This window comes from Loxodonta africana, chromosome 20 (genome assembly GCF_030014295.1).
Source record: "Loxodonta africana isolate mLoxAfr1 chromosome 20, mLoxAfr1.hap2, whole genome shotgun sequence".
NCBI classification, from domain to species: domain Eukaryota; kingdom Metazoa; phylum Chordata; class Mammalia; order Proboscidea; family Elephantidae; genus Loxodonta; species Loxodonta africana.
In genome coordinates, this window is record NC_087361.1 from 14027015 (window position 1) to 14052328 (window position 25314).

Below are 25314 nucleotides of genomic sequence, written 5' to 3' on the forward strand. Positions count from 1 at the left end.
AAAATTTTACAAAGATGCAGCCTCCAGGGGGTGGGGGTTGGGGGACCTCTCTGGGGCACCAGATAAAGGGACAGCCTAAGGGTCACTATGAGTCTGAAACCACCGTAAGGCACCTAACAACAGCGAACAGAAAGCCTCACACCAGATAAAGGGACAGCTTATGGGTCACTATGAGTCTGAAACGACTGTAAGGCACCTAATAACAGTGAACAGAAAGCCTCGCACCAGAGAGCAGAGCAGCAGCTGTAGCTGCAGAAAGAACCACTGGATGGCGCAGCATCGCGTTTTTTTCCTCCAGGAAGAACTCAGGGCGACCCCCTGTGCTTTATCACGTTTAGAAGTGAGATGGTTCCCAGAGGGATGTGTACTTCCACGTGTACTTAAGTTGAAAAATGAAGACAGGCTTTTTCTGAAAGAATGTCTGATTCGGCTGGCTAGTTCGTCAATGAGGACTGTTAAGCTATACGGCGGATGTTAAAACCTATCTTTTGCAAATATTTAAACCTTGGATAAAAAAACTCTAGATGCCAACTCTAAGATGTATGAAGGGATTTTTTTTTTTTAATTATTTTAGGAGATAGAGCAAATGTGAAGACCACTGTCTAAGAAATACAGACTACCTGTCTTAATGTAAGCATAATGATACATGAGAATTTTTAAGTTCATCGTTTCTCCATGCAGAGACAGTACCTTGAGAAAGGCACCTTGTATGTGGCCACTTCGTGTGATGTTTAGTGTTCTTTCTTGGAGAGGCAATTGGTGTAGGGAAACAGCGCAGGCTTTGCCCCATCCTGACTTTTCTGTGCCTCAGTTTTCGCGGGTGTAAAATGGAGACAATCATCGCAAACCCTGTAAGCTTACCATGAACATTAGAATTGGAGATGCACAGACTTCTGTGCTTGGCAACACATCAGTGGCACTAAATAAAGAATGGCAGCTATTATATATCTCCTATATTTTAGTATGGAGCCCTGGTGGCACAGTGGTTAACTGTTCAGCTGCTAATAAAAAGGTCAGCAGTTCAAATCCAGCCGCTCCTTAGAAACCCTATAGGGCAGTTCTACTCTGTCCTATAGGGTCACTATGAGTTGGAATCAACTCAATGGCAATGAGTTTGTTTTTTTTTAGTTTTATATTTTAGTCTTAGGACTGTTTTAGGAAAATCGCAAACTGGAGCTAAAATTATTCACTGCTCTTTTTAACTGAAAATTTAGCTATTGATCCATCATTTAGATGTGTATCTTGAGTTATTTTTTTCCAGTAATGCAGACGGATTTCAGTTAATTTAACCGCACTCTGCCTTCTATTAAAAAAAAAAAAGAGAGAGAGAGAGAGCCAGGTGGGTCAGAAATACAGTCTATATTTACAGATAATCCATGATAAACAACAACTGACTGAGTTCATATTCTGCCAGAATTCCATTTCTAGAAAGCATCTGACATGTGAATAATAAAACCTTGCTACCCACAGTCAGTCCGCAGGCAGCAGACCCAGCATCACCTGGGAACTTTTTGGAACACACAAGTTAAGCCCACATCAGACCTACTGAACTGGAATCTGCATTTTAACAGGATCCTTGGGTGACTGGAATACACACTAAAATTTCAGAAGCTGGTAAAGAACAGGTCCTTAGGAGGAATGACATCCAAGTTCATACACGCACACACATACCAACACGTATATAGATCAGTGGTTTTCACTGGGGCTGGTATTGTTCCCAGAAGACATTTGTCAGTGTCTGGAGACATTTTTGATTGTCACAATTGGGGGGAAGGGCTTTACTACTGGCATCTAACTGGTAGGGGACAAGGATGCTGCTGAACATCCTACAATGCACAGCTGGTCCCCCACAACAAAGACTGTTCTGGCCCAAAATGTCAACTGTGCTGAGGCTAAGAAATCCTGGCACAGATTATGCAGCATTCCTGCATGAAGGTGTTATTAACTGAAACTGTTTATGGGGGGGAAAAAAAAGCAATAGTTTTACTACGCAGCTCCGAGGAGATGAATTTCAGATCTGGAGAGTTCCTGAATCTTAAAAATCTATGTTGCTTTCAAGATTATAAGTGCCCTGGTTAAAAGGCCTGAAAATCACTTCTCTGCTTTTGCTAGCAAACCCACAGTCAATGATGGTCTGTCTTATTAGCGTATAAGTCAGTCAGCATCAACACTAAAATCTGTTAATATCCATATCCAAAGAAAACTAACAGAGACAGAAAATTTAGTTAAAGTCAATCCTACTGAAAGAAGAAAGCAGGCTTAGGCACCTCAACTCCACACCTGCCTAACCCGAAAACACTCACAGCCTATGTTCTCATTGTATACATCTAAAATCCCTTATATGCAATTACAAAAATTCAAAAACTCTGGAAACAAAGTGTGTGTCAATCAAACCTCTCCTTACATGAACTCATTCGGCAGCAAAACTTGAACAGGTGTGACGTTATTTATAATTTTAAGTATCCCACTTAGTGTAACTATTCACATGGTTCACTGCAGCAGTATTCAGGGGTTTGCTTAAGAGGTGATAGCCCAGGCCTCACTGGGAACGATCCTTACTGCCTTTCTAAAATTTTACAAACCTTAGAATTCTGAAGACATTTGGCTTCAAGAGTTCTGAAAAAGAGATAACGGACCTCAAATGATTAAAATACAGTTAACACTCAGCAAATATTTTCTGAAAGCATTCATAGGGAAGGAGACAGATAAAGATATGACATATTTTCATAAGAAGGAAGTTTGTTTTCTTTGAAAAAAAAAAAGTGCACCGCATTAATATATATATTTCTGCATATTAACTCCCATTTCCCTCCCTGAAAGGCCTTACCTGACTAGGCTATTGACTGTGCTGTGGTGTGCCTGTGTGAGTGTCCCAGGGAAATGACAGGTTACTGAGAAGAAATGCTGAGAGCAAACATACTCAAATCATCAGCTTTAGTTGCCTACCTTGTGAGATGGGTCTTCAGAGCAGATGGGGATGTCAGCCAATTTCCAGAAACCATGACAAGATGCATTTCACTTGCACTGAGGCTGCCGAAAGCATCGGACACAATGAAAACAACTGAAACTTTTCAAAGCCTTTTTACCCATACTGCATTGCCAAGATTCACCCACCATTCCATTTAATGCTCTTTTCATTATGCTGCAAAACAATCTTCCCTCCTTTATATCCTGAGAAAGCACACCCTCTTCTCATGAAAATGAAATAGCACATGATATTATTTAGTAAGTTGAAATCCTGAAATGTTTTTGTGAAACTGTTCTCAAATAAAAGTGTAAGAATTGTGTAGAGAGAGGAACATATTTCCCTGCAGTTACGCTCAATGCATTGTTAAAACCACTCAGTCCGATTCTAATGCTAAGGTGGGAGAAAGAGGCGCTATGCCCAAGCTTCTGTAACTATTTCACCAGCAAAGCAGCTTCTCCATGGACTCTACCACATGGTTGTGAAGTCCCACGACCATTCACCAAGGAGCTGCCATGTTTTTCTTCTCAGGCTCCCAGGTGTCTCAAACAGGGAGTGGTTCACAGCCAGAGCCATGGGAAGCCTCTTGCCAAGATCGTGGGTGAGATCACCACCACCCCACCCCGAGCACCCTGCCCTGCTGCTTCTGAACTTCTCAGGCTGCAACCCTCAGACCAGCCTCCTGTCACGTTCTCAAAACAGGAAAAACTAAAAGTGGGTCCTCCCCACGAAGAAGTTTGGGAATTCTTGTGTGACAGAATGACTTTAAACATGTTCCTCTTGTGTAGCGTAATCACGTAAGAGAAGAGATAAGGATTTCAGAAATAAGGACTGTATATTTCTAAGGAGACAGCTCCAGATTAGTTTCTTTTCAAAATGTTCCCTCAAAACCTTAAATGAACAATTTTCGAAAAGAAAATTCTATGGTAAGGATTAAAGACATGCACTGGATAATTAACTCATTCCTGATAGAAAAGATATAATAAAATACTATGAGCTCTTTATGCTTTACCAGAAAACAAATATTTATAACTGCATTCAGGACAAGTCTTTTAGTTCAATTCTTCAGGCATTCCATATTCTATTTCAGCTTCTGTATAACAATACTGCAACACTGTAATTCCAGCCTCTATAATCAGTCCATTCCTAGTGTAATTAAGAGGGCCACAAATTTAAAACTGTGCCCTCACTACTAAAGGAGAAAGTATGTGGAAGGGAGAGTTTATGCTGCGTGTAAAATGCCCTCCTGTTATGCTCACAAATTTAAAATGTAAAAGAAAAAGATGGCATGCTATTTATAGTCATATTTAAGAAGGAATCATTATGTTCCTGGTAATAGACCCTCCGACCCTCATCAATAAGCTCTTTCTTAGCAAACCCCATGCTCTTCCCATATCATGAAAACTCCAAACCCCTCAGCTGCCTCTCAGTTCCTCTCATTTAACTGCCATTTGCTGTGTTCCTAGGACAGTGTCAAGCTAGTGCAAACCAAGTTTCAGTTGGCAGAGAAGTCTGTCAGTGAAATGTATGCCGGTAACTTCAAAGAAATGTGAATAAACTTTTAACTAAGAATCAGGAAGCTGAATATCAAACATTAACGTACCACATATTACAACAGTTCAAACAAGCCGTTTGATTACACATAATAACAACCACATTAATAAAAAAAAGAACAACCGACACTTATCAAATGCTTACTGTGTGCCAGGACTGTGAGAAGGGTTTTAGGCAAATTCTTGTTTAATTTTCATAAAAAGTTACCAAGGTGAATACAGTTATTGTCCCCATTTTTCGTATGAGGAAGTTGAGGCTCTGAGAGGTTAAATAACTGCCCAATTAGATAGCTGGTAAGAGTAGGGTCAGGCCCAGCTGAATCTTAAGCTTGTGCCTGTTTTCACAGTCTTCTGGCTAGGCTGCCTACTGATTACAAGCAATTTAAACCAAATATTCTTGCCCTTAATCTTCTACTAAGGTGCCTGGTGAACTGCAATGGTTACCAGTCAATAACTATAAAAGCAAAAATGCAAGGTATCTGTTTATCAAGATTTTCCTCCCTCATCAAATTCAGAAACGCCTTTCCATATTCTGTGTGAGCTGCTATAATCTTTCTAAATTATGTAAATCTTTAATTATAGTTGATAAGTTACTAAAGTACCAATCACAAAGTTGAATGCAGTCTTGTATTTTTCATTTAAGATTAAAGAAGCTGAATGACCAAGAAACCAAGTCCCAGGAAAAGAAGGAGCATGAAAAGGAGAAGAGGGTAACCGCCCTAAAGGAGGAGCTGACCAAGCTGAAGTCTTTTGCTTTGATGGTAGTGGATGAACAACAAAGGCTGACGGCACAGCTCACCCTTCAAAGACAGAAAATCCAAGACCTGACCACAAGTGCGAAGCAAACACATGCTAAACTAGCCCTTGCTGAAGCCAGAGCTCAGGAAGAAGAGCAGAAGGCAACCAGACTAGAGGAAGAACTGCAAACGCAGACCACAAAGTTTCACCAGAACCAAGAAGCAATTATGGCGAAGCTCACCAATGAGGACAGCCAGAATCGTCAGCTCAGACAAAAGCTGGCAGCGCTCAGTCGGCAAATTGATGAGTTAGAAGAGACAAACAGGTCTTTACGAAAAGCAGAAGAAGAGCTGCAAGATATTAAAGAAAAAATCAACAAGGGAGAATATGGAAACTCTGGTATTGTGGCTGAAGTGGAGGAGCTCAGGAAACGCGTGCTAGAAATGGAAGGGAAGGATGAAGAGCTTGTAAAAATGGAAGAGCAGTGCAGAGATCTCAAGAAGAGGCTTGAACAGGAAACATCCCAGAGCAAAGACTTTAAACTAGAAGTGGAAAACCTCAGTAAGAGGATTATGGCTCTAGAAAAATTAGAAGATGCTTTCAACAAAAGCAAAGAAGAATGTTACTCTCTGAAATGCAATTTAGAAAAAGAAAGGATGACCACAAAGCAGTTGTCTCAAGAACTGGAGAGCTTAAAAGTGAGGATCAAAGAGCTAGAAACCATTGAAAGTCGGCTGGAGAAGACAGAGTTCACCCTAAAAGAGGATTTAACTAAATTGAAAACATTAACCGTGATGCTTGTAGATGAAAGGAAAACAATGAGTGAGAAATTAAAGCAAACTGAAGATAAGTTACAAGCTGCTTCTTCTCAGCTTCAAGTGGAGCAAAATAAAGTGACAACAGTTACTGAGAAGTTAATTGAGGAAACAAAAAGGGCACTCAAGTCCAAAACTGATGTCGAAGAAAAGATGTACACTGTAACCAAGGAGAGAGATGATCTAAAAAACAAGCTGAAAGCAGAAGAAGAGAAAGGAAATGATCTCCTGTCAAAAGTTAGTATGTTGAAAAACAGGCTTCAGTCAATGGAAGCAACTGAGAAAGATTCCCTAAAAAACAAATTGAAACAAGATTCTGCTAAGTCTACAACAATAGTACACCAAGAAAACAATAAGATTAAAGAGCTCTCTCAAGAAGTGGAAAGACTGAAACTGAAGCTGAAGGACATGAAAGCCATTGAGGATGATCTTATGAAAACAGAAGACGAATATGAGACTCTAGAACGAAGGTATGCTAGTGAGCGAGACAAAGCTCAATTTTTATCTGAAGAACTGGAACACGTTAAAATGGAACTTGCCAAGAACAAGTTAGCAGAGAAGACAGAATCCAGCCATGAACAATGGCTTTTTAAAAGGCTTCAAGAAGAAGAAGCTAAGTCAGGACACCTCTCAAGAGAAGTGGATGCATTAAAAGAGAAAATTCATGAATACATGGCAACCGAGGACCTAATATGTCACCTCCAGGGAGATCACTCAATTCTGCAAAAGAAACTCAGTCAACAAGAAAACAGGAACAGAGATTTAGGAAGAGAGATTGAAAACCTCACTAAAGAGTTAGAGAGGTACCGGCATTTCAGTAAGGGCCTCCGGCCTAGTCTCAATGGAAGAAGAATCTCTGACCCTCAAGTGTTTTCTAAAGAAGTCCAAACAGAAACAGTAGACAATGAACCACCTGATTACAAGAGTCTCATTCCTCTGGAACGAGCAGTCATCAATGGTCAGTTATATGAGGAAAGTGAGGACCAGGATGAGGATCCTAATGACGAGGAGTCAGTGCTGTCTTTCAAATGCAACTCATCAACTCCTTGTCCTGTTAACAGGAAGCTATGGATTCCTTGGATGAAATCCAAGGAGGGCCATCTTCAGAATGGAAGGATACCAACTAAACCCAATGGCAACTTTGTGCAACCTGGAGATCTGGTCCTAAGCCATACGCCTGGGCAGCCGCTTCACATAAAGGTTACTCCAGACCATGTCCAAAACACAGCCACTCTTGAAATCACAAGTCCGACCACAGAGAGTCCTCACTCCTACACAAGCACAGCAGTGATACCGAACTGTGGCACCTCAAAGCAAAGGATAACCATCCTCCAGAATGCCTCCATAACGCCAGTGAAATCCAAAACCTCTACTGAAGGCCTCACAAATTTAGAGCATGGCATGTCCCCAATTACCATGGCAACCTTTGCCAGAGCTCAGACCCCAGAATCTTGTGGCTCTATAACTCCAGAAAGGACAATGTCACCTATTCAGGTTTTGGCTGTGACTGGTTCAGCTAGCTCTCCTGAGCAGGGACGCTCCCCAGAGCCCATAGAAATCAGCGCCAAGCACGCAATTTTCAGAGTCTCTCCAGACCGGCAGTCATCATGGCAGTTTCAACGTTCAAATAGCAATAGTTCAAGTGTGATAACTACTGAGGATAATAAAATCCACATTCACTTAGGAAACCCTTACATGCAAGCTGTGGCCAGCCCCATGAGACCTGCCAGCCCTTCAACACCACCGCAGGATAACCGAACTCAGAGTTTAACTAATGGGGCACTAAACAAAACGACCAATAAAGTCACCAGCAGTATTACTATTACACCAACAGCCACACCTCTTCCTCGACAATCACAAATTACAGTAAGTAATATATATAACTGACCATCCTCACCCTCATCCAGTCCATACTGATATTCTTGCAAGGAACTCAATCCTTTTATAATCATCCCTCCAAATCCCCAAAAAGACTGACCGAACTTGTACTTTGGGAAGGTTTGTGCATGAACTATAGAAGAGTATCTGAAACTAACTAAGTGTTGCCTGCATAGTCATATCAAGCGTGCACTGACTGTTTATCTTTGCATTTACATACCTGTATGGAAAATATTTAGTCTGCACTTGTATAAATACATCTTTACGTATTTCATTTTCCATAACTCACATTCATTTGATTGCAACTTGTCTTGGTGAAATACTTTAACATTACAAAACAGTAAATAATTTGTTATTTTTACCACTGCTTGCTGGATTTTCTTTTGGTCATTTAGTTTTTTATTTTTGCATGTATAATAGAATTTTATTTCCTGTTCAAAATGCCTATTAATCCTTCCTTAAAAACAAACAAAAAAACAGGGCCTACCTCCCAGAAACAGTCAACTTTTGATCACATGCTAGAGGAGGAGGAAGTGGTTCAAATAAATCAAAGTGTACTTCTCTGATTTCAATGTGATGTATGAAATATCTCAGGAGCAAACTTAACTTGATGCTTGGGATGTATCTCAATAGCCATGGTGTCCAGCTCAGAGCCGGGCACATAACAGGTACTTAATAAATAACTACTGATAATTACTGATTAAAATAATATTAAATAATTTGCTTCTAGAAAGAACATATTAGCTGATGGTGAAAGTAAAAAGCTTGAAAAAGTGATAGGCGGCCTGAGTGCGCACATCTGGCAACACAACTTACCCTGACAATCAAGAGTTGACTGTATTTCTGCCACAGACCAAGCCCCTCATAAAACATTATGTCTGTATTTCAAACCTGGTATCAGCCACTGTGACATAGGAAGCTTTTGAATGCTCAAACCTCTTACAAAGCAAAAATATCGTTCCTCTTCTGTCTTCCTATTTGGTTCCCAAAGTAGTCTGGCTTACTTAATGTAGGTGCGATCTACCCTGCTAGTAAGTGCCTGTGTTCAGAAGATATCAACTTAATTGTAGTTTATTTTTAGTTTTCAACAAGCAAATAAAATCCAAAGATAGTCATGAACACAAGCAATGGACAAGCATATTTTTTAAAAAATCACGCAGTATGTTTGTTAGTTGAAGGAAATAGTGTACTGTGAAATTTCTTCTTCAATTATTGTTGTTATTATGTGTGTACTATAAATTTACAAGGTATACAGCCATAGAATTGTAGACACTGTTACACCTGGCATAACACACACTTCTGTAAGAGAACACCAGCTCTCAGGGGAACATTTTAAATTACAAATCTGGTCCCTAAGTCACATTCCAAAAAGATGATTTCAGACAAAGTAGCTCATCACCATTTTCCCTTTTCCAACCCCTTAACTGTTAATTTAGTGTAGTAAATTCTATTGCCAATTATTGATTTTAAACACGATTCATTTAGATACTCAGGCAAACTTGTGAAGACCTTTCAAAGTAAAAGCAATCTCTCACAATTATGCTCTTTCCCCTGCAAAATCAATTTCATGATAGCAAAGCGAGGACTTGTTGACAGAAACACTTCCATGGTGATGAACTGCAACACCAACGCTGTGGGCTTGCATCATCATTAAATAAATCTGGATGAAAGCTGGGGTTGGTGATGAATGAGAAAGCTTCCGTTTAAACACATTTATCTTGGGAATCGGCAGTGACCCAACTGTATTACAACATACATGACAGTCTAAGTGTTTTTCAGAACTATTTTTACTTTTAACTCACCTTAGCCTGGAATTTTTGAAGGAGCTACACACTTCATCTTATGTCTTTCAAAGTAGACCTTAATAATGCCGTTGCATGAGATCTTTCCCAGTTAACAATCAAGAGAGGCTACATGTAAAGTTCGGGAGGGCAGTGACAACCCAGCATCAAATTATGAGCAAGAGAAACTAGGAAGTGTTCAAGAACAAAGTCTTCTAGGTGGTTCCCAACCTTTGTCACATAATGGCACAAACAGAAAACATTTGCACAGCATTGGGGAAAAGGGATAAAGTGGCAGAGATGATTGGCTGATGGACTCCCATCAACCCAGGCCTCTCCTGGCTGCCCCAAGGGCTGGGGGAAACTCCTTTCTTGGCACTCCTGTAACGAATAGAGGTGGGACGCTCTGGGCTACTCATTTTGTAAGGATTCAATTTCCTACTCTTCTGTGAGCCAGAGCCTTTCTCCACAACAAAGCCAGCACCACAAGTCCTGTGCTCCATGATTATAATGCACAAAGCCTCGGATCTTAACTATAAATAGCTTCCCAAGTTGTTAATCTAACATTACTGGAAATTTACTGAACCTTCAAAGATTACTTCTCTTTTAGGGGTTCCTCCACTGGAAGGATTCCTTCAGTACAATAATTTATATCAGCATCAAAATAAACTTCAGGAGCAAGGTCAGATTAACAATTTATATGTAGGTTATTATGAGTGCCACTAATTAAAGTCCAGGGCAAAGACAGCATCATTTCTGAAAAACATTGTTTCTTTTCAATGAAATGACATATAACGTGATACACTCTAGATTTTTGCCCTTTAATCTTAAAAATCACTTCTTACATACTTTTTTTGGCATGCATGTGCCTGTGTTTGGGAGATTACAGAACTTCCTCTACATTCACATATAATCACAGAAGAGCCTTGAAAAACCAGGAGGGAGAGAGGAGGTGCTGCTGGAAAATCTCCATATGAGACAGAGGCAGCAGCCTGTGGGGCTGAAGGCTTGCACTCTTTGGAGTAGAGGAAAGAAGGCCCATGAGAGACCTATAGAAGACAAATCTTTTTATATACATCAATGATATCTTCCTCTCATTGGTCAAAGTTGCAGCTTCAGAACCAAGTTTCATTTTACTCACTAACTCTTTGAGTCGCAGCATCCTGTCACATATTTGAATGGTTTTTACCACATTCTTCCTTCCACCTAGAAGCAATGGCCAAACTTTCCCCAAGAGGGGCCTACTGCTCCCTAGGGGCACTGGGAAAAATGAAATCATCATCCTTCCTGGAAGAGCAATATGCATTACTAGGGTTGGATCTTTGCATATAAAGGAAGGTCTCTGTACTTGTTCAGGATGATGACAGGATTACATAATCTACTCAAAATATCTCCACAACTATATTTCACAATGGAAAGACATTACATCTTGTGGGATCTTCATGGCACCAGAAGGATAAATTTAGGGGCACTGTAGGATGGTCATAAAATGGATAGACTGAACTATTTAGACACTTGTAGCCTAAGGATTTCTATGATCTTTATTGATTGAAGTATGACTCCAAATAAAAACATGTTGTTAGTAGCCTCTTTCCTCTGAATCTTTATAAAATCTGTCTTCTTTGAAACTCGTTAGACAAATGCAGGGAAAAAAACAAAAAATCAAAAAACCCAAACCTGTTGCTGTTGAGTCAATTATGACTCACAGCAACCCTGTAAGACAGAGTAGAACTGCGCCATGGGGTTTCCAAGGAGCAGCTGGTGGGTTTGAACTGCCGACCTTTTGGTTAGCAGCCATAGCTTGCCAAGACCTTTAAATTAACCAACACTCTGGTTTTCCTGTACCTTAGTTTCGGTAACTAAGTTTTTTTCCCTTCAAAATAATTATTTTGCTTTGCAATTTCGAGAACAGATAATCAGGCAAAAATGCATGCCCAAAAGTTTAAGATCAGTGCTCCTCAACGTAAAGTCCAAGACAACTGTATGAGAATCCCCTGACGTTATTAACATGAAGTCCCCGTCCAGAGCTATGAAATTAGAAGCTCAGGGGGATAGGACCCCCAGAATCTGCATTTAAACAAGCTTCTCCGCTGATTAGTATGCACCCACTGTTTTGGAAGTTCCTATATTGATAAACATAGTCCCATGCCATGGGAATGAATTACACCTGTCCCAGGAATTGTGACTATTGTGTCCTCCAGCGGCTGGCATGGCAAACAGAAGGCTCATTCCCCAAGTCTTCTTTCTATCCAAAAGGGAAAGCTCCATAGAAACTACCATTTTATTGTGTGGGAAGGTTCCCAGTTCTATAACGTAGCAAAGCATAGATGCTGGAACCCTTAGCTAAGCTGTTGCAGCTCTGAAACCTACAAGCTCTTTTTCTCTCCCAGATTCCCAAGCCCTCAACTTAACCCTACAGCATTTCTTGGGAATGGTCCAGAACACACATTAAAGAGAGCAGTTGGATGAACCAAAACAAAGGGCTCCATTCACCTAGGGCCACAGTGAAGCAAAAGCAAGAAAGAATGAGGAAGACAAGTGGTTTACTCAAGTACCCAAACCTTAAACCCTCTTCGAATCCATTTTCATTTAAACTCCAAACACTTTCTTTCCAATTCATGGACGCTTTCTACTCCTAGAGCTAAATCAAGAAGGGTAAACCTTTTGTGCAAATACATCTGAGCAGGCATTCCCCCAAAGGCAACGCTGTAAAGAATCCTGAGGGAGTTCAGCCAGTTAACTGGTCAACACCTCTAAGTACTTCATGATTTGATAACGAATTAACGCCCTTCACATGGCGGTACTTACAAATCCGTCAGCATTCCATCAGGACACCAGGTTTTATATCCACAGCGCAGCCATAAAAATGTACTCCAGGCTAACCTTTGGCCTTGCATTCAGTTACACCAGGAATAATCTCTTTACTTGTCTCATTTTAAAATTTCACCGTCAAAGTTATTTTGGTCAAGATAAATAAAATTTATCTGAATAACTGAGGCAAATTTTTTAAAGATTTAAACTAGTTCTCTTATTTTAGTAAGTTTTTCCCCCATAGCCAAATGATGGCCCTGTATGATGTAATTTTTGTAAGGTTACCTGAGACCAACCACCAACTGCTTACGAGTCATGGTGACTCCATGTGTGTCAGAGTAGAACTGTGCCCAATAGGGTTTTCTTTCTTAAAATAATTTATTTTTGTTGTTGTTGAGAATATACACAGCAGAACATATACCAATTCAACAATTTCTACATGTACAATTCAGTGACACTGAGTATACTCTCTGAGTTGTGCAACCATTCTCACTTTCCTTTTCCAAGTTGTTCTTCCCCCATTAACATAAACTCACTGCCCCATAAGTTTCCTTGATCTTCCTTTCAAGTTGCTGTTATCAATTTTATGCCATATAGATAGATCTTAAAAGAGCACAATGCTCAAGGCAGACATTCTTTACTAGTTAAGCTAAACTATTGTTTGGTTTTAGGATTTCAGGTGGCATTTTTGGTTAAAGTTTTAAGGTTTAAAGATTATCTCAGGGCAGTAGTTTCAGGGGTTTATCTGGCCTCCCTGGCTCCATAAAGGCTGAATTCCATGAGCACTTTAAACTCTGTTGTGCATTTTCCCCCTTTTGATCAGAATTCTTCTATAGAATCTTTTATCATAATGTTTGGTAATGGTAGCTGGGCACCACCCAGTTCTTCTGGTCTCATGGCAAAGGAGGCAGTTGTTCATGGAGGCAAGCAGCCACATGTTCCACTTCCTTCCCCTATTCCTGACTCTCCTTCTTCCTCTGTTGCTCCAGGCAAATAGAGATCAATCGTTGTACCTTGGATGGCCGCTTGCAAACTTTTAAGACCCAGGCAACCAACTAAGAGGTAGAACAGAAACACTAAATACATTATGAGGCCAATTAACTGGATATCCCATAAAAACATGACCCTAAACCTCCAAACCAAAGAACCAAATCCCATGAGGTGTTTGGTTGTACATAAGCAGCCTCAGCAGCTACTTTTTTTTTTTTTTTGTCATTGTTGCAAATGTATCTATCACACGACTTTTGCCAATTTAGCTTTTTACAGGTGTACAACTTATTGACAGAAATCCATAGGGTTTTCAATGCCTGACTTTTCAAAAGTAGATCATCAGACCTTTCTTCCAAGGCTTCTGGGTGGACATAAACCTCCAACCTTTCAGTTAGCAGCTAAGTGCATTAATAACTATTTGTATAACCCAGAGACTCCTATGTGAGACCTCCCCGCTCCCTTTTTTTTGCTTCAGAATTCTGTCTTGTTTTATAAAGGCTAGTCATGTTTGGATAACTAATGATACATAAATGTAGACCCCACAGATTGACAAAGATTGTCTTACTCTCTGCCATTCCTGAGGCCCCCGGAAGAGTGAAGGTGGGTTTACCAGTCGACACGTCCCTCAGTGTCTCACTGACATGCACAGTGTCTTCTCTTCACAGCATCACAATAGATCAATCCATTGGTCATGACATAGTGAATTATCACCTATCCAACAATAAGGCAGGCATTATGGAACCAAAAAGATTCACTGCCCTTGAAGAGCTTATTAATTGGGCAAGAAAATGAGACAAGAAACAAGGGTGCTAGGCAACATTTCATTAAGTGACAAACTTTAAATGTCTACCAATAAACTGGAGGTTAAAGAGGGCTATGGAAGACTAGCAAGGCTTCACAGAGCAATCGAGGCTTGAAACTGACCAGAGGAAAGGTTTAGAAAAGCGGAGTGATTTCAGGGAAGGAGCACTTGAGGCAGGCAGACAGAAGAACAGGTTCGAGGCAATGCCTTTGCCAGTCAGCTGTGAGGCCTTGCACAAAGCATTTAATCTCTGTGAAATAAGAGAATCGGCCTGGTAATCTATAAGATCATGTCTAGTTCTAACTTCTAACCATTCTTTTAATTCTAAGTCTTGCCACACTCCTTTAATCATTTAAAATTCCTTTGGAGCCCTGGTGGGGCAATGGTTAAAGCGCTTGGCTACTAACCAAGGTCAGTGGTTCAAGCCCACCAGCTGCTCCAGGGGAGAAAGATGTGGCAGTCTGCTTCTGTAAAGATTCACAGCCCGGGGCAGTTCTACTCCTGTCTTATAGGGTTGCTATGAGTTGGAATTGACCTGACAGCAGTGGATTTGGTTTTGGATTTTGGAGAAATACAGCTGGGATATAAATAGACAAACAAATTACTGCATGAGTTTCTTTCCCTTCAGAATCTTAAAAGACATTAAATTTCTCTTTCCTCATATTCCCACCAGATAGTCTTGGAAAGATTTCTCTCCTTCTCTAAGAGTCCATGAATCAAACCCTTTTGACCTTCATCATATCAGATCTTTTTCCATTAGGGCAAGGTTTCTCAGCTTTGGCATTATTGACAATTTGGGCTGGATGATTCTTTGTGGTAGGGGCTGTTCTGTGCGTTGTAGGATGTTTAAGAGCATCCTTGGCCTCTAACAACGAGATGCCAAGTAGCATCCTCCCAATTGTGACTAACAAAAATGTGTCCAGACGTTGCCAAATACTCCCTGGGGGACAAAAGCGCCATTGGATGACAACCAATGCATGAGAGGCATGGACCAATTTACTCTATAAACCAGTTTCTCTTTCACATAACTTCTCTGGGGAAAATTAGACGGCTTACTTGAAAACTCTTATGTCTGGTGTGCAGAGAATAATCTTGAATCTGACTAAAAATAAGCCTTAAAGCAATTTAAAATATCTGCCCTAGAAGAGTTTTCCACTCGATTCACTGGCTGGCTCAAAGAATGTGCATATTCGAACATTTGTAGTTGTGTTAATACCTTATTTATAAGGTACCTTGTTGGAGACAAATGTTATTATAAACTAGACTTTCAGATGAGCCTTCTGTGTCTCAGATTCCTTTGAGAGATATAAAGAGAAGTCTAGACAACCAACCACCTATGCCTTAATAAGGAAAAAAAAAAGGTTTCAGCAGGATTCAAAAGAACTTAAGAGATAAGTCCCTCCACTGTTCAGGCCTTTCTAAAGAGTTCTCTCTGAGGAATTTCAATTCCCACTGTATGTTATTACTTACAGCCACCAGAGGCATGAATGTCTTCTCTTAAAATACACACTTCATTCCTGATCAAATCACTTACAAGAATTAACGGACAAATATTGATTGGCCAGCATCCGATACTGCTCATTGTTGTCTAGAAACTGAGCAGATGTTAGATTTAGAATCTAAGGCAGGAGTTGAGGAGTACCTTAAAAGGTAATTAGGAACACAACTTAGAGAAGAAATTGGATAGACAGGAAGTACTACAGGAGTTTAGAGGTGGAGCAGGTTACTCTGGTGAGAAGGGAAGGGATAAGGTTTCAGAAATAGATGAGATCTGCGCAGGGGCTGGGGGATGAGGAAGAACTGAGAGAGAGGGAGACGAGAGCAGAGATGTGGGGACAGGCAAGAGAGCAGAAAACCAACACTTGAGAACCAATGAGCAGCACAGCATGGCTGAACCTGAGAGGGCCAGGTGGAGGTAAGGCTAGAAGGGCACAGTCCAGCTGGACTGGGAAGAGCTGTAAATACTGAGAGAGCTCTGGGTCCTCACAGGAAGCCTTTGGGCAGTCAGGGAATACCACAGAGGGGAGAAAGCTAACCCTTTACATAATTTCACTTAGTCTTTACAATAACACTATAAAGTGGATGTTATCATAACTTCAGAGATGAATAAAAGTAAAACCCTGAGAAAGAAAGTTGCTCCAGGTCATTCCATTAGTATGTGACAAGACTGAGATGTGAAGACACGTCTTTCCCCATTGTCTCATTATCCTTCCATGACAATATACTGAGAAGCCACCTCAGGAAGAGGGAAGCATAATAAATTGCACTCACTCCTCTCCACTACTCATGGGGCCAGACAGGCTGCCTAAAATTACCTCCCCAGGCTCCGCCTCACAGATTTGCCACTTCAGCAGGACACTCAGAATGCCTCCCAAACATCCTCAGGGCGTTGCCCTTCTTCCTCCCCGCTCCTCTGCATCGGTAGAATTCTCACTTCTCATCAAGTGAAATCCAACCCACTCTGAAAGATCTGGTTCAAGCCTCACCTCTTTTGAAACCTTCCACATCATCACAGCCTAGTGACCTGCCTCTCCTTCCAAATGCTCCCACTTCCTGAGGCCACTGTTCAGGTTCCAAGACATAGTGAATGTGAGAAGCTAAGTCCCATACAAATGAGCAAGCATGGGGAAGGCTGACTCAGTGATGGTGCCAGGGTAGCAAACTGGAGAAAGCAGAACCAAGTACAAGTGGGAGTCCTCATTAGACAGCTCTGTGCTCAGAGAACAATGGGCGGCAGTCAGAACCCACCTCACCCCAAAGCAGGGTGCTATGAGCAAATGCCAAGCATGAAGAATGAGCTTAGACGGGCTACCAATGTATGTGGAACAGGAGGTAACTGATTGGCCTCAAAAGCAGCTACAGTGAAAGCTTGAGTAGAAATGATCCATAGGAAGGAGCACTGCAACCATGCACATCAAAGCTCATGACAGGTGGCTGCCTTGACAGCCCTAACAACCCAGAACAAAATCTAGTTGCCACTGAGTCGACTCCAACTCATGGCAACCCCATGGGTGCAAAGTAGAGCTGTGCTACATAGAATTTTTAATTGCTGATTTTTCAGTAGACTGTCAGGTCTTTCTTCCAGACACCTCTGGGTAGACTCGAACCTCTGACCTTTTGGTTAGCAACTGAGAGTGTTAACCATTTACACCACCTAGGGACTCCAGATGATGACCCAAGACCTCCAGAAAAGGCAATCAAGGAATCAAGGTCTGTTGTTGTTGTTAGGTGCTGTCAAGTCAATTCCAACTCACAGCAACCCTGTGTACAACACAAAACATCACCAGGTCCTGCGCCATCATCACAACCATTGCTAAGTTTGTACCCTTTGTTGCAGCCGCTGTGGTAATCCCTCTAGTTGGGGGTCTTCCTCTTTTTTGCCACCCTCTACTTTACCAAGCATGATGTCCTTCATCAGGGACTGGTCCCTCCTGACAACATATCAAATTACGTGAGACAAAGTCTTGCCATCCTCACTTCTAAGGTGCGTTCAGGCTGTACTTCTTCCAAGACAGATTTGTTCCTTCTTCTGGCAGTCCATTGTATATTCAATATTCTTTGCAACACCATAATTCGAAGGCATCAGTAATTCTTCAGTCTTCCTTATTCATCGTCCAGCTTTTGCGTACACATGAGGCGACTGAAAATACCAAGGCTTGGGTCAAGCATACCTTAGTCCTCAAGGTGACATTTTTGCTTTTTAATATTTTAAAGAGGTCTTTAGCAGTGGATATGCCCAATGCAAATTGAATAAATATGGTAAAAGGATACAACCCTGATGCACACCTTTCCTGATTTTAAACCAATCAGTATTCCCTTGTTCTGTTAACAGGGCTGCCTCTTGATCTATGTACAGGTTCTGCATGAGCATAATTAGGTGTTCTGGAATTCTCATTCTTCTCAATGTTACCCATAATTTGTTATGATCCACACAGTCAAATGCTTTTGCATAGTCAATAAAACACAGGTAAACATTTTTCTGGTATTCTCTGCTTTCAACCAAGATCCATCTGACATCAGCAATGATATCCTTCATTCCATGCCCTCTTTTGAACCCAGCTTCAATTTCTGACAGTTCCCTGTCAATGTACTGCTGGAACCAGTTTTGAGTTGTCTTCAGCAAAATTCTACATGTGTGTGATATTAATAGAGACCCTATAGGGTCGTTATGAGTCAGAATCGACTCGACAGCACTGGGTTTGGTTTTTTGGGTTTTTGTGATGTTAATGATATTGTCTGATAATTTCATTCTGTTGGATCACCTTTCTTTGGAATGGGCACAAATATGGATCTCTTCCAGTCAGTTGGCCAGGTATCTGCCTTCCAAATTCCTTGGCATAGACGTGTGAGTACCTCGAGTATTACATCTGTTGAAACATCTCAGTTGGTATTCCATCAATTCTTGGAACCTTGATTTTTCACCAGTGTCTTCAGTGCAGCTTGGACTTCTTGACAACATGCCACCTCCTGAAATGGTGGTACAGTGACTTTGTGTATTCCTTCCATCTTCTTTTGATGTTTCCTACATCGTTCAATATTTTGCCCATAGAATCCTTCAGTACTGCAACTCAAGGCTTGAATTTTTCTAGTTCTTTCAGCTTGAGAAATGCCACCTAGAAACAAGCACCACCAACCTAGCCCAGAGGTGGTAGAACTTAAGCCTTTGCAGAAGCCTAGGAAGTCTCTCTACATGGTATACCCTAATTGAGGAGTTCCATTTCTCAGGCAACATCATAACTTAATTTAAAAAAGGCTGATGCTTCCAAAATCTTTCTCTTTTTTTAAATAAGCACTGTGCATTTTCCCAGCTCAGGGGGAGAAGTGTTAAAGTTCAACTTTGTCCCTCTCCAAATTTTGCTTCCAATTCAGGATTAACAATTGTAAGCCAAGAAAGCATCCCAAAGAAAAACTGCAGTTTTAAAGGAAAGTCTTTAAGTTGACCTCTGTCCCCCCACTAAAATTAAAAGGCATATAAAAACCCGCTTCAATGCAGCCACTCTTGAAACAACTCAAAGCAATCCCACAAAAACACATTACTATTCTCCACTATTGGTAGGTTGGCTGGTTTCGTTTTTGTTTTTTTTCTTCTCTTAAAAAAAAAAAAAAAGATCCATATTCCTTTTCTCCTGACTTTAATGGTGTTCTTGCCTAGATTTATTGCTGTCAGTCAGTTTTGAAGCCACAGAAAACTGCAGTTTGCAGTTTTATAGAAAGAGACATTAACTAAAAACTACAACAGATCCCCAAAGGATCCATAATGTAAGAGACATCTAAACATCTGACAGTCCCTCTGGGACAACAGGAGGGGTCAGTGGGTAGGGATCACTCCGAGAAGGAGGGCATCTCTCACAATGACACCCATAAGCAGCCCAAGTTTTTCATAGTAAACTTCTTTCGTGATTATAAAAATAATACATATTTAAAACCCAAAACCCGTTGACATTGAGTTAATTCTGACTCATAGCAGCCCTCTAGGACAGAGTAGAACTGCCCCACAGGGCTTCCGAGGCTGTAATCTTTAGGGAAGCAGGCTGTCACATCTTTCTTCCGCAGAGCAGCTGGTGGGTTCAAACGGCCAACCTTTCTCCGGGTTCACAGCTGAGAGCTTTAACTAATGTGCCACCAGGGGATACATATTTACTAGAGAAATTTTGGAAAATATAAAAAAGTTAAATGAATAAATAAAAATCACCCATGATCCCTCGAACCATCTTACTAAGGCTCAATTTAAACACCTCTCCTATGCCTGCTTCACAGGATTTACCACAGGAAAGGCTGTCGGGGCTGCTGATTTTAGTTTAAAGAAGGGCAATGACAGAACTAGAAGAACAATGGGCAATTATGACTATTTTTTTTAGGCTGAACCTATCAACTACAGCCCTATTCCAGGCTTTCTCAGACTGCCAGTGAGGAAGGAAACATGCGATGGGGGGGCCATCCTGTCCTTAAGGCATGCCTCTGTGCCAAGGCATGGCAGACTCCCCCTCCCCAGAGTGCAGGCTTATGTAATCGTCTGCTAAGCCCAGACACAATGGCCGAGGGGCCAGCTAGGTCACTGGAGGAGAGCAGCAGGATTTCCTCTCCCCTGGCAGGCCAACCAGAGCCTGGGTAATGGCTTAATCACTGTGCATTGTTCACGTAATGGGAAGAAAATGCCTCCTAAGGCAACTGTTCTCAGGACTAGTTACACTCTTATCAGTTAGTAAGGGCTGGTGGCCTTGTGCAAGAAATGTGGGCACAGGGTAGGGCCTGATGAAACTCACCCTCACTGTGCAGGCTCTGGGAAGAGGGCGGAGAAGTGCCTATGACGTGAGGGTCTCTCAGTCATTTGAATGGTATCGATAACTTGTCTATGATGATTCTCAAGGCAATAGCTTCAAATTTCCAATGCCTACCTAACAGTTCTTCGTGGAACTTCAGACTTAGCTTTTGCCCATCACTCAGTGCACTGTCTTTCAACTGCTCTTTGCTCCACTTCTGGTGATGGTCCTCTACTTTCCGTTCATCTGCCAGATCCAATCAGCCCCTCTGCCCTGTTAGCCTCCTCCTTTCTATTTGTGCTATTATTCCCCAAGTCCAGACCTCAGTACAGATGGTGCTGTGAGATAACTAATGTCTCTACATTTAACCCCTCCCCTCTCTCATCTACTCTTCATCCTATTGCTAGTGATCTTCCTAAAACACAGTTCTGATCATGGCAATTCTCCAGCCCCCCTTCCCCCCCACATCATCACTGTCTTACCATTAATTAGTACCCAAAGTCCATCATTTCTACATGGCCCCCATCCCTCGCCTTATCTCCCTTTGAAACTCAGGACATACCCTGGGCCCTCACCAGTACTGACAATCTTCCCACATACCTTTGCTCAGGCTGTTCCTAGGGCTGGGATGTTCTCTGTTTCCTCACACTGAAATCCTACTCATCCCTCAAGTGCCACTTCTTCTGGAAAGCCTTCCTTGTTAGTTTCATAGTCTTCCTCCAGATTTCCAACACACTTACCTTTGTACCTCTGTTACCGTATTTCATTCTGCCTGTGCTGTAACTTTTTACCACCTCCCCCCGCCCCAATACTAAAATCTCTTGATGGTGAGAATCAGCTATCATTTATTTTTGAAACCCTTACAGCAATGTTTCTCAAGATGGAGTCACTGGCCACCTTCATAAGATTCACCTGGGACTCTGCAGATTTCCAGACCTATTAAGTGCAATGCAGGCAATCTGCATGTCAACAAGCTCCCTGGTCATCTCAGGCAGGTAAAGGAATCACTGTCCAACACTACACAGCGCTCACACCGTGCTGCAGGGTCACTATGAGTTGGATGGCTTGACAGCAGTGGGTTTGTTGTTTGTTTGACAAGGTTTCACATGGCTAATGGCTCTCTTGGCAGCCAGAGCTGGCATGCGCTTTCTTCCCAGAACCACAGAACGCCAGGGTCAAGGGACTTCACAGGTGATCTGGTAGAACTATTCTATTCATGTTTTCAGGTGAACTCTACAAAGAAAGACCCATTACCAGCGGACCAAGTAGGCCACGGAAGGAAAATTATGTGTGAAGGGTCCTTTTCCAGAGCACAGATGGTTAGAAACGCAGCCCAGGAATCAAGCACTGCTTCTTTGGCTGCTCCAGCTCCCACACTTGGTAACATACCTCTAACACTTAACTAGGGAGAGGGCAGGACAAGGGATAAAGCAGGAAAACAAGAGGTAAAGCAATCAAATTAGCTATGTTATGACTATGAAAATAGGTATCTTAAGAACAGATAGAAGGAAAAAAGACAGATAATGATGATGACAATAATAACAATTAACATGTATCTGGCGCTTTGGATATGCCCGGGACTTTCCCACACAGTATCTCTACTCTCCAAAGAAGCTTTGCGAGTAGGTATTTCAATCCCCACTTCACAAATGAGGAAATTGAGGTTTGCACAGGCTAAATGGCTTGCTCAAGAAATGAAAGAATGAGGGAAAAAAAGAAAGCTGAGATGAAAGAAAAACTTGACAGATGAATATAAAGAAAATAAACAAGGAAGACAACTGTTCAAGGTTAGCATGTTTTAACATATTGCTATACGTGATTACGTGTGTCTGGGCACAAAATGGAAGCAAATGGGTTAAGAAGAATTTTGAAAACTGTGTTTCAAAGTTTACTCGTGGACTGCCCCACTGCCCATGGTCTAATCACAACAGAGGCTGGGAGGTGACTGGGTATGACCAAAAAACTATGTTACACTATAAAATAAAGGGACCAATTTATTCTAACCTTTACCTCAGAAACTGGACAACTCTCTAATATAAATCATTACAACTGGAATTCTATTTAAGACCAAATGTTCTCTCACAGAAGGTTAATGGGAATGAGCTAGTCAAACTACAGAGTTTCCTTTTGAAGAATCCCTTGTCATATAAAACTGTAAGACTTCCAGTGATAAAGTTTTATTGTATAATAGGGAAGTACTGAGAAAAAAGCCAAAGCAGCATATGAAACTTTGGGCCACCTGCCACATTCATGATCTGTTATTTCCACTTTTTTTCCCCCAAATTAGCAGTGATTTGCCAAACCATATAAAAGAAAAAAGAAAAGGCAATAATATTTCAGATTTTTTTTCTTCAGTTTAGCATTTCCTCCTTTTCATCACCAAATCCATCATCATTACTTATGTACTTTCCCATTAAACACTGAGATAAAAATACAAAAACAATGTCACTCTGATAACACATGGCCTTGACCAAGCATTCCACAGCTGGGTTCCTGAGGGAATTAGGCAGCCTGAATTGCCCCTACACCCACTTAATTACCACAAATCAAAATGATCTAAGGTATCTGGGAGTCAAGATCCTCTCAGCCTCTAGAGTGAAATGTGTGAAGTGGAGCACTACAGACTCTCGAGTCAGGAGCGCTCCCAAGGGAACATTGCTTTCCTACACAACATGCTGCCAACAGAGCTCCAGAAAGTTCAAAGGACTTCAAAAATTCATTTCATTGACAGAAAAGGAAACATCCCAACTCCAGCTGTCTCACTAGGATCTGATAGCTTCCCCATAAATGCTGATTTTGTTCTGGTATATTTTCAGATGTCTGCCCTTCATGGTAATGTAAAACAGGACAAGGGGCAAGTAGAAAATGGGCTATAGAACTAAGACTTCTAATAAAACTGAAGACATTTTAACCTTTCTTTATTGCTTTTGGTCACTAAATTCACTGCCATCTTAAGACTCATTCCAACTAGAGGATGTTGCAGATTGCTAGGATTTTTTTTTTTTCTAAAGAACCTATGAACCAAATGGGCCCTGGTGGCGCAGTGGTTAAGCATTTGCATGTTAACCAAAAAGACTGGCAGTTCGAATTTACCAGCCACTCCTTGGAAACCCAGTGGGGCAGTTCTACTCTGTCCTATAGGGTCGCTATGAGTTGGAATAGACTCGAAGGCAATGGGCTTGGTTTTAGTTTTGGTTTATGGACGAAAATTGAGCCCTGGTGACACAGTGGTTAAGAGCTTGGCTGCTAACCAAAAGGTCAGCAGCTCGAATCCACCAGTTGCTCCTTGGAAACTCTATGGGGTAGTTCTACTCTGTCCTGTAGGGTTCCTATGAGTCAGAATTGAATCAATAGCAACTTTTTTTTTTTTTTAATGGACCAAATGAGCCAATGGGTATAGAATTTAACAAATACATTTCACAAAGACACTTCTTTTTCTTTCTACAGCTCCCTAGATAGAACTTATGCCTCTGCCTCTGTGAACCTGGCATCCTTTGTGCTGTGTTGTGTTAGGTGCAGTCCTTTACACACTTGTATTCCATTCCAAATCCCAATTGCCATGCTAAACTGAGTTAAACACTTTTTCATGTTTTTTTTTCTGTGAATGAGCTTTCCAACTTGCTTAATTTTCTACAGGACATCTGCTTTCTGATAAAACACAGGAGCCTCCAACTCTGACTAGAACATTCACTGTGTGGTCTTAAAAGAGCCATAGGCAGAGATTGCTCTTGCAAGCTGCACTCCAAATTTGGAAAACTTTCTTGGAGCTATTTGACATAATGGTCTATAAAAATGATCCAAGAGATGACACATTTTAAAGCTCCATACCTCATTTACTGAAACATGCCCAAGTATAAAATTCATATAAGAAAAAAACACAGCATAATTTTTAAAGATTTGGAAATGATATATAGGGGTGTCCTAGTAAAATAACCAGCCTTTGCTGCCACCTAAAGGTAAAAACTATGTAGTGAAAGCTGGAGTTACCCAGAAAACAAATTTTGGGCAGCTGGCCCTACCAATAACCACCATCCTAAGCCACATTGTCTTCACCAACACATGTCAACACTGCTTAAAAGAAACCCGCCCCACCAATACTGCGTTCCATGCCACTGGGGTTATCAACAGATTTCAGGAGTTATTAACCACTTTGGAAAAAAAAAAAAAAAACTTTGGAGCTCCCTGAAAATTCACATGCGCATACTCCACTCCTACGTAAGTGGAGTCAGTAGATACTGAGATGCAACCTGGACATCGGTAGTGTTTTAAAATCCCCTTCCAGGTAAAGCATCCTTCCAGGTACCTGCTGGGCGTCAGGGCCATGAAGTCCTGGCCCTCTACAGTGCTAAAACCACCTCCGCCCAGGTACGCCAGTGTTCCAGGTGAAAGGAGAGCTGAAGTTTCTATCTAAAGGAGGGGCTCCTATGGCAGAACTCCTCAAGGTGTGGTGGGCCGACCACCTGCCACCACAATGAATCACCCTGAGAGTCAGTTAAAATGTGGGTTCCCAGACACCTCTACAGTCAAAATCATCACAATTTCTAGGGGTAAGGAGCTGAAACCTGCAATTTAAATAGGATCCCTACAGTTTTTTGTACGCTGAAACAGAGAACCAATCCAAATCTTGACGAAGTGAAAGGACATCACAGAAGTCTATCTTGTAAAGGCTGTTATTACCGACAGGCTTAAATGAGTCTCTCCCTGAGTTCCACTGCAGCTGC

At 41.4% G+C, this 25314-nt stretch overlaps 2 protein-coding genes across 4 annotated transcripts in view; one reads left to right on the top strand and one right to left on the bottom strand.

The window, feature by feature from the left end:
* CMSS1 (cms1 ribosomal small subunit homolog) overlaps positions 1 to 25314 on the bottom strand; it is a 418629-nt gene that overhangs the window by 370424 nt on the left and 22891 nt on the right. The gene's annotated exons all lie outside the window — the stretch shown is intronic.
* Positions 1 to 25314, top strand: part of LOC104846759 (filamin A-interacting protein 1-like) — a 63745-nt gene that overhangs the window by 21579 nt on the left and 16852 nt on the right. The window contains exon 2 of one of the 2 annotated variants that reach the window (XM_010598601.3): positions 5162 to 8313. In XM_010598601.3, coding sequence (XP_010596903.2) covers positions 5277 to 7958 — 2682 coding nt within the window. In that variant the 5' untranslated portion in view covers positions 5162 to 5276 and the 3' untranslated portion in view covers positions 7959 to 8313. Of the gene's footprint in view, positions 1 to 5161; positions 8314 to 25314 lie in introns of those variants that run through there. The other variant, XM_064273052.1, reaches the window with a different exon arrangement.